At 39.4% G+C, this 14,916-nt stretch overlaps 1 protein-coding gene across 1 annotated transcript in view; it reads right to left on the reverse strand.

Moving 5' to 3' along the window:
* CPLANE1 (ciliogenesis and planar polarity effector complex subunit 1) overlaps positions 1-14,686 on the reverse strand; it is an 89,049-nt gene extending 74,363 nt beyond the window's left edge. Inside the window, exons 1-12 of the mRNA XM_045848088.1 lie at positions 14,379-14,686; positions 10,901-11,009; positions 9,473-9,601; positions 8,144-8,279; positions 7,910-8,029; positions 6,724-6,956; positions 5,863-5,969; positions 4,751-4,907; positions 4,228-4,331; positions 2,888-3,070; positions 908-1,157; positions 150-305 (exon numbers count right to left, since the gene is read on the reverse strand). Of these exons, the coding sequence (XP_045704044.1) occupies positions 150-305; positions 908-1,157; positions 2,888-3,070; positions 4,228-4,331; positions 4,751-4,907; positions 5,863-5,969; positions 6,724-6,956; positions 7,910-8,029; positions 8,144-8,279; positions 9,473-9,553 (1,527 nt within the window). The 5' untranslated portion in view covers positions 9,554-9,601; positions 10,901-11,009; positions 14,379-14,686. The remainder of the gene's footprint in view (positions 1-149; positions 306-907; positions 1,158-2,887; positions 3,071-4,227; positions 4,332-4,750; positions 4,908-5,862; positions 5,970-6,723; positions 6,957-7,909; positions 8,030-8,143; positions 8,280-9,472; positions 9,602-10,900; positions 11,010-14,378) is intronic.
* Positions 14,687-14,916: the final 230 nt, after the last annotated feature.

Here is a 14,916-nt window from a genome sequence, read left to right on the forward strand (position 1 = left end):
GAAAAAAATTATACTTAATACCTTACAAATATAATCATTTGGTATTCTCAAATTTCTCTTCCTTTAACAAGGGAAAAACAAAAAATCTTTTCTTGGCATAACATCAGTAAGTAACTGTTCAAAGCGAATGAAACACTGCCACTAAGTACCTGCAAATCTGCTGGTTTTCCACGTAACTCCATTGTTTCTTCTTCCTGCAAGAACCTGGGGACGGCAGGATCAGCCGAACGCTCCGCTCCTTGGTGTTCTAACAGGCTCAGCCTCAGGGAATCCAGTGATCTCAAGTTCAGCCCTTTGCCTTTCGGCTACAGAAGATTTCCAGGAGCAAAATTTTATCAGAGTTTCTATTCTAAGCAATTAAAATTCTATAGACAACTGTATACAACCCAAGAAAAACTTTTTTAAGATTTTATGTATTTATTTTTAGACAGAGGGGAAGGGAGGGAAAAAGAGAGAGGAACATTAATGTGTAAGAGACACGTCATAGGTTGCCTGTCACAGGCCCCCAACTGGGGACCTGGCCCACAACCCAGGCATGTGCCCTGACTGGGAATTGAACTGGTGACCTTTCTTGGTCCCCAGCCTGGCTCTCAGTCCACTGAACCACAGCATCCAGGGAAGTATAGTTTTAAATTTGATAAAAATAAGTCAATCTTGCCCTGGCTGATATAGCTTAGTGGATGAGCTCTGGATTGTGAGGCAAAGGGTCGCCAGTTCAATTCCCAGGCAGGGCACATGCCTGATTGTGGGCCAGGTCCCCAGTGGGAACCACATGAGAGGCAACCACACATTGATGTTTCTCTCCCTGCCCCTCTCTCTAAAAATAAATAAAATATTTTAAAAAAAGAGTAGGCACATTTTTAAAAAATAAGCCAGTCTTTACTAGTGATATCTAAAGTCTCTGTACCCTAGACAACTTCACACTTTGGTATGTCTTCTCCAGCCTCTGGGTCGAATCCAGCAGCAGGGACCTCACGAGCACTGACGGAGACAGGTTATCCAGGAAGCGCAGCGCTGTGACCATGTACCCGTCGGAAACGAGGAGGTAGGGCAGCCGCGAGTGTGCTTTCACGGAGAACCGCTGTCGCATAGGGTCACCTTCTGAAGCCGATGAATCCACAGAACCTTCTGAATCTTTAAATATAAACTGCTGCGGTCTAGCAAACAAACATCGAAATTCAAGAATTAGAGAGAAATCTTACAGAAAACAATGGTATTACTCCAAAGAAAAAGCAAAACCACCATTCAGAGTTACAGAATAATGAACACACAGCAAATGAAGCACAAAAATATTACATGTGTAATATCTATAAGGAAAACTTAAGTGATTATATAACATATGGGTTTATATGTTTTTTAAATTTTCCCTAAATTGTACTATTTAATTTCTAAACTAGTTTTATACAAACTATTTCAGAAAAGAATCAATATAGTCCATTTTTACCATTAAAGAGTTAAATGTTTAACTTTCCTCTTTACCATACATTGAAATATACTTATAAGAATATAATTATGAGCCACGCATGTGTTATGGAGGAGAAAGGGAAAAACTGAGAAGAACAATTGGAGACGATAAGGCTGAGTAAACTTTTATCAGTTTAAGACTGATTTGACTGAATTTCCACATAAACGTACTTATTGTTATGATGGTGTGCTTGGTTCTGATCATTCACTATTGCTGCTTATGAACTTTGGGGCTTTATAAATATAAAGAGGACAATCAAAATATATTATGATTTGGGGGATTAGGGAAGTATTCAAATATAGATTTTATTAGCTAAATGGTCAACAACAGAAAACTGGCTGATTATAAAATGTACACTACACCACAAATCTACAGAACCATTAAAAATGACTTCATGGAAAGATATATAGGATATACTGCTAAACCAAAAAAGCAAAACAGAAAACAGCATACATCATTTATTTTGTTTTAAATAGAAAGTTATATAATTTTTCATTTGGGGATAACACTAAAATGTTAATAATTATCTTAGTTTTGTAACATTGATTTTTAAGTTTTTAAAAAAATAATATTATTTTTGTAATAAAATTATAATACATTTTAAAGTCCCCAAGTATTAATTTTAAAGAAGAATATGAGAAAAGTCAATTATGAATCAGACCATAAGAATTAAGGAAAAAATACTCTCACTAAAGGAAATGACAAATTTTTCCATTAGAATTTTCTGTTGCTAAAAATTAAGCTTCAATTTTTACTAAAGATTAATCAAAGACATACACCTCTTCTGTAAAGCAAGGGGGATAAATCAATTTTCAAAGGCCTTTGCAATTTTTTTGTCATCATCCTTTATTTCTTCAACCAATTATTATTTTCTTCATTTCACAGGAAAAGAAAGAAGCTCAAAGAACTTACCCAAAGCCACACAACAAATAAATAGAAGAACCATGATTTGAATTTTGATCTAACTTCAAAGCCAATTGCTACCCCATCTCACAATTAAAAATTTAAATTTTACTAACTTCTAAAGTCTTCTATCCATTTCCCCAAAGTTTTTCCGTTTGGGAAAAAAGTAGATGAACCCATGTGCCAAGTTATATGGAGTTACTAATTTATTTAAGTACTCTCATTTTAAAATAAAGAACATACTTTTATTAACTTTTATATCAAAGAAAATAAAATTTTAGTGCTATTATAGAGTATTTAAATAACATACTTACATAGTCACAATGTCAAATTTTCACCAGGATTAAGCCACAAAAAGAAATGAAAAAAAACTATAAATAAACAGATATTGACATGACAGAGTCAAAGAAAAAACATGACAATTTGAAAGATGAAACTATCAACACACACACACATGGTAAAGTAATGCCAAAAGAGAAAGACTTCTATAAACAAATTAAAACGATTCCAGTGTCTCACCTATACGTTATGAGTGGGTGAAGAGGAATGAACTCTGCTGGCCCGAACTCTATAGAGCACCCGGAAGTGATGAGTGTCAGCAATTCCCCTTGGCAAGTCAGTAAAAGCAGGGAGCCGCGCTTCAACACGCAGGCCAGAAGAAGGCTATCCAGGGTCCAGCTGACATCGCCCACCCAGTAGGACCTAGCAAAAGCAAGACGGTATGTTTAGAAAAGGTTCTATACAGTCTCTCCGACAATTTATAATGGCCAAGCAGGGGTGAAACCCTCAAAAATAAGGGCAAAGGAATGGCTGGCGGGCAACTGCCACATACATTTTGTGTATTTCTTTTCCCAGAAAAAAGGAGTGAACTCATAAACACTTACTCCCTACAATGTAGCAATCACAAATTTAGGTTCACAAGCAAATCATAAAATCAAAACATTCTCTAAAAGTGTTAAGCTTCTAAGTAGCTCACATTTTACTTAGAACGATTTTTAACCCTCCTGGGGGCCACGACGAAGACCCACTGACAGACGGGAAGGTCTGCACCAGGCGGGGGTCTCTGCAGCCTGCTAGAGCCCCACTCCCCCCCCCACCCCTGCAGACCCCCTCTTCACAGCGCCACCGCTCCTGCTCCCTAGCCGTCTGGTGACCTTCGTGGTTCATGGAGACACAAAGCAGCTCCCCCTTATGTGAATGAGGGCTGCCCTGAGTCAAACAGACTACTGAACTGAGACCAGTCATACTTTCAGCAAGAACTTTTGGGGAGGGAAAGAACAGACAAGGCTGGATCGACCTAAAAACTTTGAAAATTCAGAGAATAGCAGGGAAAAGTGCTCAAAAAGGGAAATCAGGAGATCCGAGAGGAAATCCTCCTAAACTATGATCCCCCATGGGTCCTGGTGGTAGCTCTCGGGCCATCCAAACCCAGCACTGGTGCAGCTGTTGACCCGTGTGCAGAGAACACAGGCTTAGTTTAAAAGGCCGTAAGCACCTTGGCCTCTGAGTGCATAATGGCTTCCCAACCACGGTTTTCCATTTCAGCCTCTCCAATTAAGCCCGATATTTTGCTACCAGTTGTGATTCTACTCCTCCTTGGACAATGTAGAAAGAAATTAAAAAGGAAAAAAGAATATGTTCATGTATCTTCTACCCAACCAGACCCATCCTTAAAGTACTTAAGGGTTTCCTTATATAAAGGAATTTTTACAATCTATCAAGCATAAATGCTGAAAGTAAGTTGAGTTATCTATCTAAACACCTATAGGGACACCAATTGAATCATCAGAGACCTAATCTTATCAAACTCTTGGAAAAGAAAAGAAAAACACTATTTAGATATACAAAAATGTTCTTACCTGACAAGTGTAGCTGGAACCACAGGATTCTTATTGCTACACCCTTTAAGGCTGCCACAGAGAGTAACAAAATTCAGTGTGTTTATAAATAATACCTGAGTTGCCTAGAAAAAAAATGACAACAAAACCACTAAAATTATTTTACTTTAATCATCACTTATAATTCTGGAGACCTAGAGATCTATTGTTATATCAGTAAAATATCTAGGGGTCTTTCCCAAGTGGCAAAAAAATACTGACCACTTATATAACTCTTCTCTCTTTAATTCTACATTTTAAGAACATCAATTACCATATTGTCTTTCTTTCTTCCTTTTCTGGTAATCTCTTTTCACTTCTGAAGGCCAAGTTTGAAAACTATGGCAGCTGATTTAAATAATCTTACCAACTCGCAATGGTAAGGTGGATCAGAAAACATCAATTCAAAGAACATAAGGAACTATCTTCCGGGGAAATAAACATCTCAGCACTGGACCAAACTCTCTCTATGGGTTACTGCCAAGACAGACTACACGTCACTGACCTTCGGGTCCTTCTGATTAAGAGTTACTGCCAGGGTAAGGCCATCTCTTGAAAAGGCAGAAATCAGAGCTCCCCTGGATTTTACTGGTTCACATGGAGGAATCAGACTACCCAGAAGGCAATCTTGCTGTGCCCAGTGAACACGGTATGGCAAGGATCTAAGAAGGTAATGAAATAATTGAGAATGGGAAGTGTAGTAACTTTTAAATTAAAACATAGTTCATTACTAAAAAGTAGAGTCCAACTAAATTCCTACATGTGCACATACGGTAGGGGGCCTCTGAGCGACCGGCCGTTCAGAAGCTTCACCCAGGTAACCAAAGGGCAGTCACCAGTTAAACTCAGTCAGTATCAGAGTTTTGTTAGTAATAGCAAGTTCATAGCCAACCCCAGTACATCCGCTTCCACTACGGTTTAGACATACATATTTCTACATTACTGCTAATATTGTTAAAGGGATTAAATAAGTAATGCAGAGGGGGTGTTTCAGGACAGTGTTCTATACTTGATGTGAAAACAGGTACATACACGCATATTCATTATAGTCCACTTTTCATTCATTTTACTATGTATAAATTACATTTTAATATGCAATTGTTAGCATAACAAATAAAATAAATACAAAAACAACCAAAAGACACACTCTTTTAGTAAATCTTATTTAAACACATGTTTTTAATGCATTGTTTCTACTTTATTGGGCTTTTTAAAATAAAACTATTTTAAGTAAAAAATTCTAAAGCATTTAAATTTGATACAATAGTAAATGCAAGTAAGTTATGGGCCTTCTAAAATTCTATTGAATTACTTTCCAAAATAGACTTTTTTAGTCTTAAAATAAGTAAACCGTAGTCTGCCTTAACTTTTACATGGTCTCGCTTCCAAGAAGGGAAACAAAAGAAAAAAAAATAAAACTAAAAATATAAAAACCTTCTAGATAATGAATTTAAAAATGAAAACTAAAGAAATAAAGCAATACTTTTAGGAAGAGAGGATTTGCAAAGTCTCAGAAGTTGGAAATCATAGTTCATTTACTAATCTTATTAGGCATTTATAAGCCAAAGGATAATAATGTTTTAAAAGGGATAGAAAATAAGGAAACATTTACCTCACCTTATAGGTATAAGTACATTCTCATGCCACCGCATTGCTAGAAATGTCAACTTCAGGCATTCCCCAGAATAAAAAGTAAATGAACACAAGCAGCAGTCTCCAAATAACTGTAGATAAATTTAATATACTTTAATATAGAATTAATCTGAAAATAAATCAAGATATATAAAACATATATATATTTCTCCTCATAAATAAATGAAATATATCTAGATCCTGCTTATATTTTTATTCTTAACATTAAGTTAAAGACTTAAGTAATTTCTTTCTGAGCCGGGGCATATCTCAAATGGGAAATCAAGGTGCAATTTATTCTCTTAAGAAAACACTGCCATTAACTGGGACTATAACTACAAAGATTCTTACGTAGTAATTTTTCTCTTCATTTCTAGTTACATATTATTTAATTAGGGCACTACCCTTGGAGGTGGGGGGAGATAGAGGAAAACAATAAAACCTCAAAATGCAACTTCTAACAATAGTGGATTGAGTAATAGAATGTTCATCCATGCACACAAAGAGCACCATGCCACTACATAAAATGTTTTTTAGTTCATGAATGAATTATTTCCTGGGAATTAAACAGCTCACTTAACTAGTTATATTTTAAAACTAGGGAAAATTATAAGTAGGGAAAGAGGAAGCTCTAATTTCAAACCATTTCTAATAAACATTTCTTAAAATGTGACGAAGTAATCTAAAAATGTATTTTCCATAGTGATCTCAGTGACTGTGACAGCTGATGACCAGGGTCTACGGCCCCGCTGTAGGCCAGGCTGCTCAACGGCTTCTCAGACAGCGTCTGTCCTCAGAGCCTGACACCTCAACTTCTGTTAACACCCGGTCTGATCTGAACTTTACCTCATTTCTTACAAAAACAGCATGCACTGCAGCTTCTCTATCTTCGGTGGAAGGCAAACACACTGCTTCTTCAGGGAGGATCTGGGACCACCGGCCCATCAGTGAAGGGCTTTTGGAAGATAAGATATTCTTGAATTCCAAATATTCCCAAAGAAATACGCATCCAGAAGGAGTTATAATCAGAACTCTTTTTCCATCTCCAGATACATACAAATACAGTCTCAAAGAGCTTGCTAAAAACAAAACAGAACGGTAATTAAACTTGAAGTCTGAATTCCCTCCACAGAGTACATAATTGATCTACTCTGACAAAGAAACCTAAATGATATCACCATTAAGGATGCACAACTAAGGCAGTAGTAATAAATGGAAAAGTAAACGTACAAAACAGTAACATTTATCACATATTTATATGGTATTAGTCACCCATTATTATCAGATATGTCAGGCATATCAGACTCCAAGATGAATCTATTGGGTGGGTCAAAAAGTCCATTTTGTTTTTTCCATAAAATAAGACACATTTTTTCATTCTCACCAGTAGTAACTTCATTGACTTGGATAATTTGAGTATGTCGGCTATCTCCTGCTAATGACTTCTAGTGGGTAGAGGCCAGGGGTGCTACTGCACATCTTCCAATGCATCAGACAGCCCCACAGCAAAGAATTATTTGGCCAAAATGTCAAAAGTACCAAGAAAGTTCGCAAACCACTTTTGACATGTTTGATCATCACAGCACCTTCTCCATCCACTACACAAATCTTTTTTTGTGTTTCAGTTGCATTTTTCCCTTTCTTAAAATAATGAAGCATAATATGCCAAAAGAAGATCTTCATCCATCTTCAATATTAAATTAGCTACACAAAAATTCACCAGTTTTGATAAGTCTTTTTTAAATGCACGCTGCTATGACAGCTGTCACAACACAATCTAACAAAATTGTTTTGAACGAAGTTAAGGACAACTAAGTACTACTAGAGCCACTGTATGGAAAAAAACTAAACAAACTTTTTGTCCAACCCAATAAGTACTATCACGAATAAACACCACCAAAAAAATACATACATATGACATATATATGCACATATGTACACACACACAGATTTTAAAAATAATAATAGAAAAATGTTTCACCTTCTTTTCCTATTTATCAAGTTAAACAAGTTTAAACCAATAAATCCTCACCTATCGCAGCTTGAATCATTTCCTTAGGCTTTTCAGTTGCTTGCACGGTTTTCAAACAATCGTGATCCTTGTTCCAAAGGAAAAGCTCCCCTGTGGTAAGTAGCCCAGCCAGCCAGGCATCTGTTTCCAGAAAGAAAATGTGATACTTATAAGCAAATGCTTCCCCTAATATTGCCCCAAATTATTAAAAAATTCAGTTAATCTATCCTTTTGAAAATATCAGTACTACTTAACCATTACTGGACGTTGTCAGGACAATAACATCCTTCAAGAAAGGCTGCAGACGAGGAATTTTCTTCTTTGTCCTCCCCGAGAGCAAATTAATTTCATTTATGAGTTTATCACCCAGAAGAAAAACAGCTTCATTTTCCTAAGAGGATAAATATGTGGGAGAATAAGGAGGTGCCAGAAATTAATTCAAACTCTTATCCATAATATCCTAAAAAGGAAAACAAGGTGACACTTTAACAAGATTACACATTTGTACTATACATTGAAAAGATTATACATTTGTATCACAAACCATAAAATGAACAATAAGATTGACTAGGCATCCTGAAGATTTTTTCATTCTTTTAAAATACCTCATTACAATCACTTTGTAAAATGAACTAATGATTGCAATTTAGATTTCTCTGAATTTTAAAGTTACAGGAGTGTCTTGTAACTGCTAGCCAAAACCGGGCCATCGATTTGAACAGTAGTGTGTGCAAGTTTTTAAATTATTTATTTAAAATAGATACGGCTTCTGCACTCCCCAGCTCTGATCACTTTTTATTACCTAGAAAAAGTATGCTGGTTTGAATTAACTTTGTCCTCGTGTGTTCTAGGGCAGTGGATTGCAAAGTCCCGCCTGACCAGCCACATCAGCAGCAACACCTGAGACCCAGTCAGAAATGCATATTCTTCTACCCCAGACCCACTGAGTCAGAGACTCTGGGACAGGGCCCAGCACTGTGTTAACAAGATCGCCACATGATTCTGACCATTGTAAAGTTCATGAGACACGATTCTAGAGCAGGTAAATTAATGGTATAACTTCTCACAGGCAGTGACACCACACCAAATTTCTTCATTGTAATAATTATAATAGAGTCTTAGAGGCTTTTACAGGTTTGCCCACCTTCCCTGAGATGAGGAACCTATTCCATACATTGTGAATAGCATTCCCGGACTGCTTGAGTGTTGTCACCCATCTTTTTTCCAGGTCTAAGGGGCGCTTTGTTGCACAGTCACGAAAACCGCAATGGAGGGAACACCCACTGATTGTTCCAGTAGGAAAAGGTTCAGCAGATTAGACATTCCCTGTTGACAAATGCCATTTCCACCATCTTAAACATAATATGAAAAAAAAATTTGCAAGTAAAACATTTCTTCTAAATAGACTATTTAACTTTCTGGGAAAGCTAATTTACTGTAATAAAAACAAAACCCTGTACAGTGGGCAAGTGATCCTTCTAAAGATGGATTTCATTGTTTGAACGCACATTCTTCAATCTTAGAGGCAAAGCACCCGTTTAACACACAGTACAACTAGTACCGTATGAACAAAGGAACACCGACCTGTCCCAGCCAGGAGACTCGCGGCCAGGGTCTCTTCTGCTTGATGCTTGTGGATGTCACAACTTCTAACCTTATCTCCATGCTTGTTGGGACGCCAGTGACCAGTCAAGTAAAAACAGTCACAAGGTGCTACGAAAAGCAGAAGTAATGATAATAATAAAGATAGCCCATAATATTCACTGAGGATCTTAATTTAGAATTTACACAAAGATTGTGTGTTTTACTTCTTTAACAGCCCGATTCTCTTTTTCAGGTAAGATACTGACAACGTACTCAGCATCGCATCTTACATCTTCAACGGTCTGGCAGATGCATCGGCTTTTTTGACAGGTTATTTCTCACACTATGAAGGCAAACGGGAACCGGGAAAAGATCCGGACAATGCAGTTTCTGCATGATTTGTCTTCCTCAGAGTGGCAGGCTGTATTTTCCAACGACGGCCACAAAAGTACCTCCCACCTCACATGCTCCTCTCACACTGTGACCCTGGCACTTCTCTCATAGGTCACTTCTCGGGTCTACACTTTATCCCTTGGAACAGGATGGGATCTGGGCTATTTTAACCAAGAATAAAGTGGAAATGATGCTGTGCACTTGCCAAGGCTGGACCACAAAAGGCGACACAGCTTCCACCTTACTTTCAGGAATCACCGCTCTTGAAGCCTGCAGTCACCGAGTCAGCAGTCCAGCTGCCCCAACTCACTGAGCTGCAAGAAAGCCCCGACGAGCCCACGTAGAAATGAGGCCCAGACAGAATACAAAGGGAAGAAGCCCGGCCAGTCCCCGTGCTGGTTGTGAGGGCAGTTACAGTGAAGCGAACAACAGTGTGTCAGAGCCCAGGCAAGGGGCAGAGAGCGTCGTCATGGACAAATGGTCCTTTCTTGGGAGACTTTCAGGAGGATGGTCGCACTGTGGGACATCCTGCCACAGAGCTTTGGAACTTAAACTGAGTGAGGACACAGAGCCAGATAGAAAGGGATCCCACTGACCAAACCGAGGACAATCTGAGCATCAAAACTAATTACAGTAACATTTAAAACCCAATTAACAAAAGAGGAAACTGACTCCATATACATTTTAAAAAGTAAATAAATTGAACATTTGATTACAAATGGTACATTTATATTGTTTCAAAGTATCTCCTATAAAATACTCATTAATTGCAAAGGAGAAAAGATTAACTGTACAAATGAGAAAAATATCTGTGCCACGTGTGTGAAAGACACATAACCTGAATCACAAGGAAATATCAGACAAACCCAAATGGAGGAACATTCTACAAAATACCTGATATGTAACCTTCAAAAGTTTTAAGGTTATGAAAGTCAGGAAAAGACTGCAAACAGCCCTGGCCAGTATGGCTCAGTTGGTTGGAACATTGTCTGGTAGCCAAAGAGATGCAGGTTTGATTCCTGGTCAGGTACATACCTGGGCTGTAGGTTCGATTCCTGGTCTGGGCACATATGATCCCAGGTCCAGACACATACCAGATGCAACCAATTGGTGCTTCTCTCTCACATTGATATTTCTCTCTCTCCTTAAAAGCAATGAGAAAATGTCTTTGGGTGAGGACAAAAAGAAAAAAAACAAGATTGAGAATAGAAAAGCTGATAACTAAACACAATAAGTAATTATCACTTTTATCCTTTCATTATGAAGGATAACACTGAACAACCAGAATAGCATGAATAGGAAGAGAAATAGGTGGCTGTAACGTATTAATGTTCATTTTCTGATCTAGATGTTTGTCATGCAGTTATGGAAGTGAATGTCCTTGTTTGTGAAAATACACACTAAAGCATTCAAGGATAGCCCTGGCTGGTATGGTACAGTGGATTGAATGCCAGCCTATGAACCAAAACGTCACCGGTTCAATTTCTGGTGGGGGTACATGCCTGGGTTGCAGGGTAGGTCCCTCAGCTGGGGCATAAGGGAGGTGACTGATGGATATTTCTATCACACGTCAATATTTCTCTCCCTCTTTTTCTCCCTCCTTCCCCCACTCTCTGAAAATAAATAAGTAAAGTGTTTTTAAAAATAAAAATATTCAAGGATAAGAGAACATTAGCTTGTCACTCACTCCCAAGTAGTTCATCAAAAAAAGTTCTCTGTAATCTGTTTGCAGTTTTCCTCTAAGTCTAAATTAATATTTCAAATTAATTTTTTTTATTTTTTACAGTTGTGACACCTTGAAAAAAGATGGTATTCGGTCATTGGCCTGGACTGTATTCACTCATAGCTTTATTTTGCCTTCCTTTTTTAATTCTATCTTCCTAATTCTATTTAGTTTATGGAATCCAAAAAAATGGAATTTCTTTTGTATGACTGATACCATAGTCAAGAAAATAGCTAATTTTTAAAAATAAACTTAGCTTGCCCTGGCAGGTGTGGCTCAGTGGTTGAGTGCCAGCCTGGGAATCAAAGCGTTGTCGGTTTGATTACCGGTCTAGGGCACAAACCTGGGTTGCAGGCCAGCTCTCCAGTAGGGGGCGTGCAAGAGGCAACCCACATTGATGTTTCTCTCCCTCTCCTTCTGTCTCCCTCCTCCTCTCTAAAAAATAAATTAAATCTTAAAAAATAAATAAAATAAATAAAAATAAAATTAGCTTTAAAAGAAAGACTATTCTCAAGCATAGTACAGAATGACCTATCAAGGTGCTAGCCATCCTTATTCTATACATTGTTTTATATTATTACAGTGTTTCTCAGTTACTCGGAACACTAATATTCTATATGACTACTTCCTTGGACAGCATTTATGTTTCTACATTTTAATATAACAATTATAAATAAGAAATTCTTTAAAAAGAGCTAACCAAGTGTGAGAGTAATTCTAGCATCAGAAAAGCATCATTTGCAGCTCCTAAGGACCTAACAGATGTAGTCAAATAGTATCGGTGGCTGCTAAAGCTATTAAGGCAAAGTAGAATAGATAGAGAACTCGAAAAGAGATGGACGAATATGCCATAAGCCCCCTAATCAATCTTAGAATTGTTAACAGTGAAACAGACATTAGATTCCTGATATGCTGCTACACAGATCGACAGTACACAGAACCTCTATGAAATATTCTTACAAAGAAAAACATTAAAAACTGAGCCTAAAGGACACAGATCTGTGTCTGAATCCAACCAGCAGCTGATAAAAAACAAAGAGTAAAGGAACATATTGAAAACACCAGAATAAAGTCAACCAAATTCAGAATGGAATAAATTCTACAGAATAAATCAGTGAAATAAAATAGGAAACCATGAATTCATATAACTCTAAGTGGAAAAATTGAGCATTTGATGAAAATAATGGATAAATGAGGCAATTTCTTCAGCAAATAAACGGCATTGTAAAAAGGAGGAAGGAAACTGTTATACATATATTTTACATATAATAATGCACAGACAGATAGAAAGAGTAACAACCAAATGCAATACATGAAAACCTTTTCTGGACCTCAATTCAAATAAACCAGTTGGAAAAAGATATTCAGCAGCAGCTAAAAGTTAAAGAAGGAAGATCTCTGTGAACTGTGATTGCTGGACTGTGTTAACTGAAAAAAGTGAAGTACAGTCTACGGCCATACCACCCTGAACTTGCCTGATCTTGTCTGAAAAAAGTAAAGTGCAAAAGAGTGTAAAAAGAGGAAAATAATATATCATTTAATTTTACAAAAAGAAACGGAAAATAGAACAAACGAACAAAATAGGTTAAGTACTAAGGGTGGCGCAAACAAAGTGGAAAGGCTAGGAAGGGAGTGATATTTCTTAAAATAGCTTTTTGTACAGTTTTGACTTTTGGAATTACGTTAATTAAAACATGAAGTGGTCAATCTCGGTAACAAAATAGAAATCCTTTATATTTTTCCTGAAACTTTTCTGTAAACTTGAAACGATTTCAAATTCAAAAAAAAAAAAAACAACAGGAAAATCTAGGTACTTGATAACATCAAGAAATTAATGTTATTTTTGGTGGTATGTGGTAATTCTATTATAGATTTTGGTGTGTGTGTGTTTTTTAAGGGTCCTTACCTCTCTTAGATATAGAATGCAATATATACTTAAGTATTTATGCTAGGGATGTCCTTTAAATACTCCAGATGTACACTCGGAGATAGTAAGTTTTCCAACTAAAAGGTAAAGGGTAAAGACAGCTCAAGATGTGAGGATGGAGCCCTAGACGATTTCATGTTTCCACCGCCTGTTATTAGGCGAAGATGATTTCGGCTACTGTCACTCAACAAAACAGTAACGCGCCTGACAATAATAAACATCACCCAACAAGATTCGTTCATGAAAGAGAAAAATAAATATAACCTCGACACACGCACACAATGTTGGGAAGGGAAAATAGTAAGTCTACGCAAAAAAAAAGTATCTTTATTTAAAATGCACAGGCCAGTGCAATTTAAGGGCAATACTCAAAGCGCTTCTGTGGTTTCCACCACACGCACGAGTCGTAAGAAATCACGTCCGTTCCGCAAGGTTCAACCAACTCATCACCAACTATCGTCAAACACGTTGAACAGGCCAGAGACGTGGGGGCAGTCTCCGCACGACCACCTCGCACGTGTCCTCCCCAGGGGCTCCTCCGAGGCTTTCCCCACCCCGACCCTGCCGAGGAGGCTTGGCAGCTGGAGGTGCCCGCGGGGGACCGGACAGGAGCTGGGGGATCGGCCCCGGGAGCCCCACGCCTCTGTTGGCCCGAGGATGCTGCGGCGGGAGGACCAGGCCGGAGGCCTAGGAGGAGGGAAGGCCGAGTGTGGGGCGGAAGGAGAGGACGAGGGGGGCTGGGGAGGTCGCGGACAAGCAAGGCAGATGGGTGAGAGGGGACCGAGGAGCCGCAGGACGCGGGAGGCCCCTCGGCCGGAGGAGGCGGTGGGACTCTAGAGGGGCAGGAATCTGCGGGCAGTTACCTCCGCCAGGGCCGGGCCCCTCCTGGGCGGGAACCGCGCGGCGTTGCGGAGGGCCGAGCGGGCGGCGCGGCCGGGAAGCGGGAGGACGGCAGCCGCGGGCCCAGCCGGCCGCCCAGACGCGAGCCAGCGGCCAGGCGACAGCGGGAGGCGGGGAGGAGACGGGAGCACCAGCCCGGGCGCCGGCTCGCAGTAGGCCGGGAGCGCGGACGGGGATCTGCACTGCTCCTCCTTCTCCTCCTCCTCCCCCCCCAGTCCTGTCCGCCCGGAGTCTTCGGCTCCCGCCTCAGTCCTCCTCAACCCCAGCTGCAGCTCCCACAGCATTGGTATCGGTCTCCAGCCCGCGCTCGCCGGCTTTTATTCCCGCCGAGCCCCGCCCACCCCGGAGCCCCGCCCACTCAGCCGGCGCCCCGCCCACCTGCTCGTGCCTCCCTTGCTGTGGTAGGTCCTGGCTTCTCTGCGCCTGGGCGTGCTTCAGACTCGCGGCTTCTGAGTGCCTGGGAGTTGTGCGGCGCTCCCCAGGAAACCGTCTAACAACAGG

Source organism: Phyllostomus hastatus, unplaced genomic scaffold (assembly GCF_019186645.2).
Source record: "Phyllostomus hastatus isolate PE091 unplaced genomic scaffold, TTU_PhHast_1.1 phas_contig_58, whole genome shotgun sequence".
NCBI classification, from domain to species: Eukaryota; Metazoa; Chordata; class Mammalia; order Chiroptera; family Phyllostomidae; genus Phyllostomus; species Phyllostomus hastatus.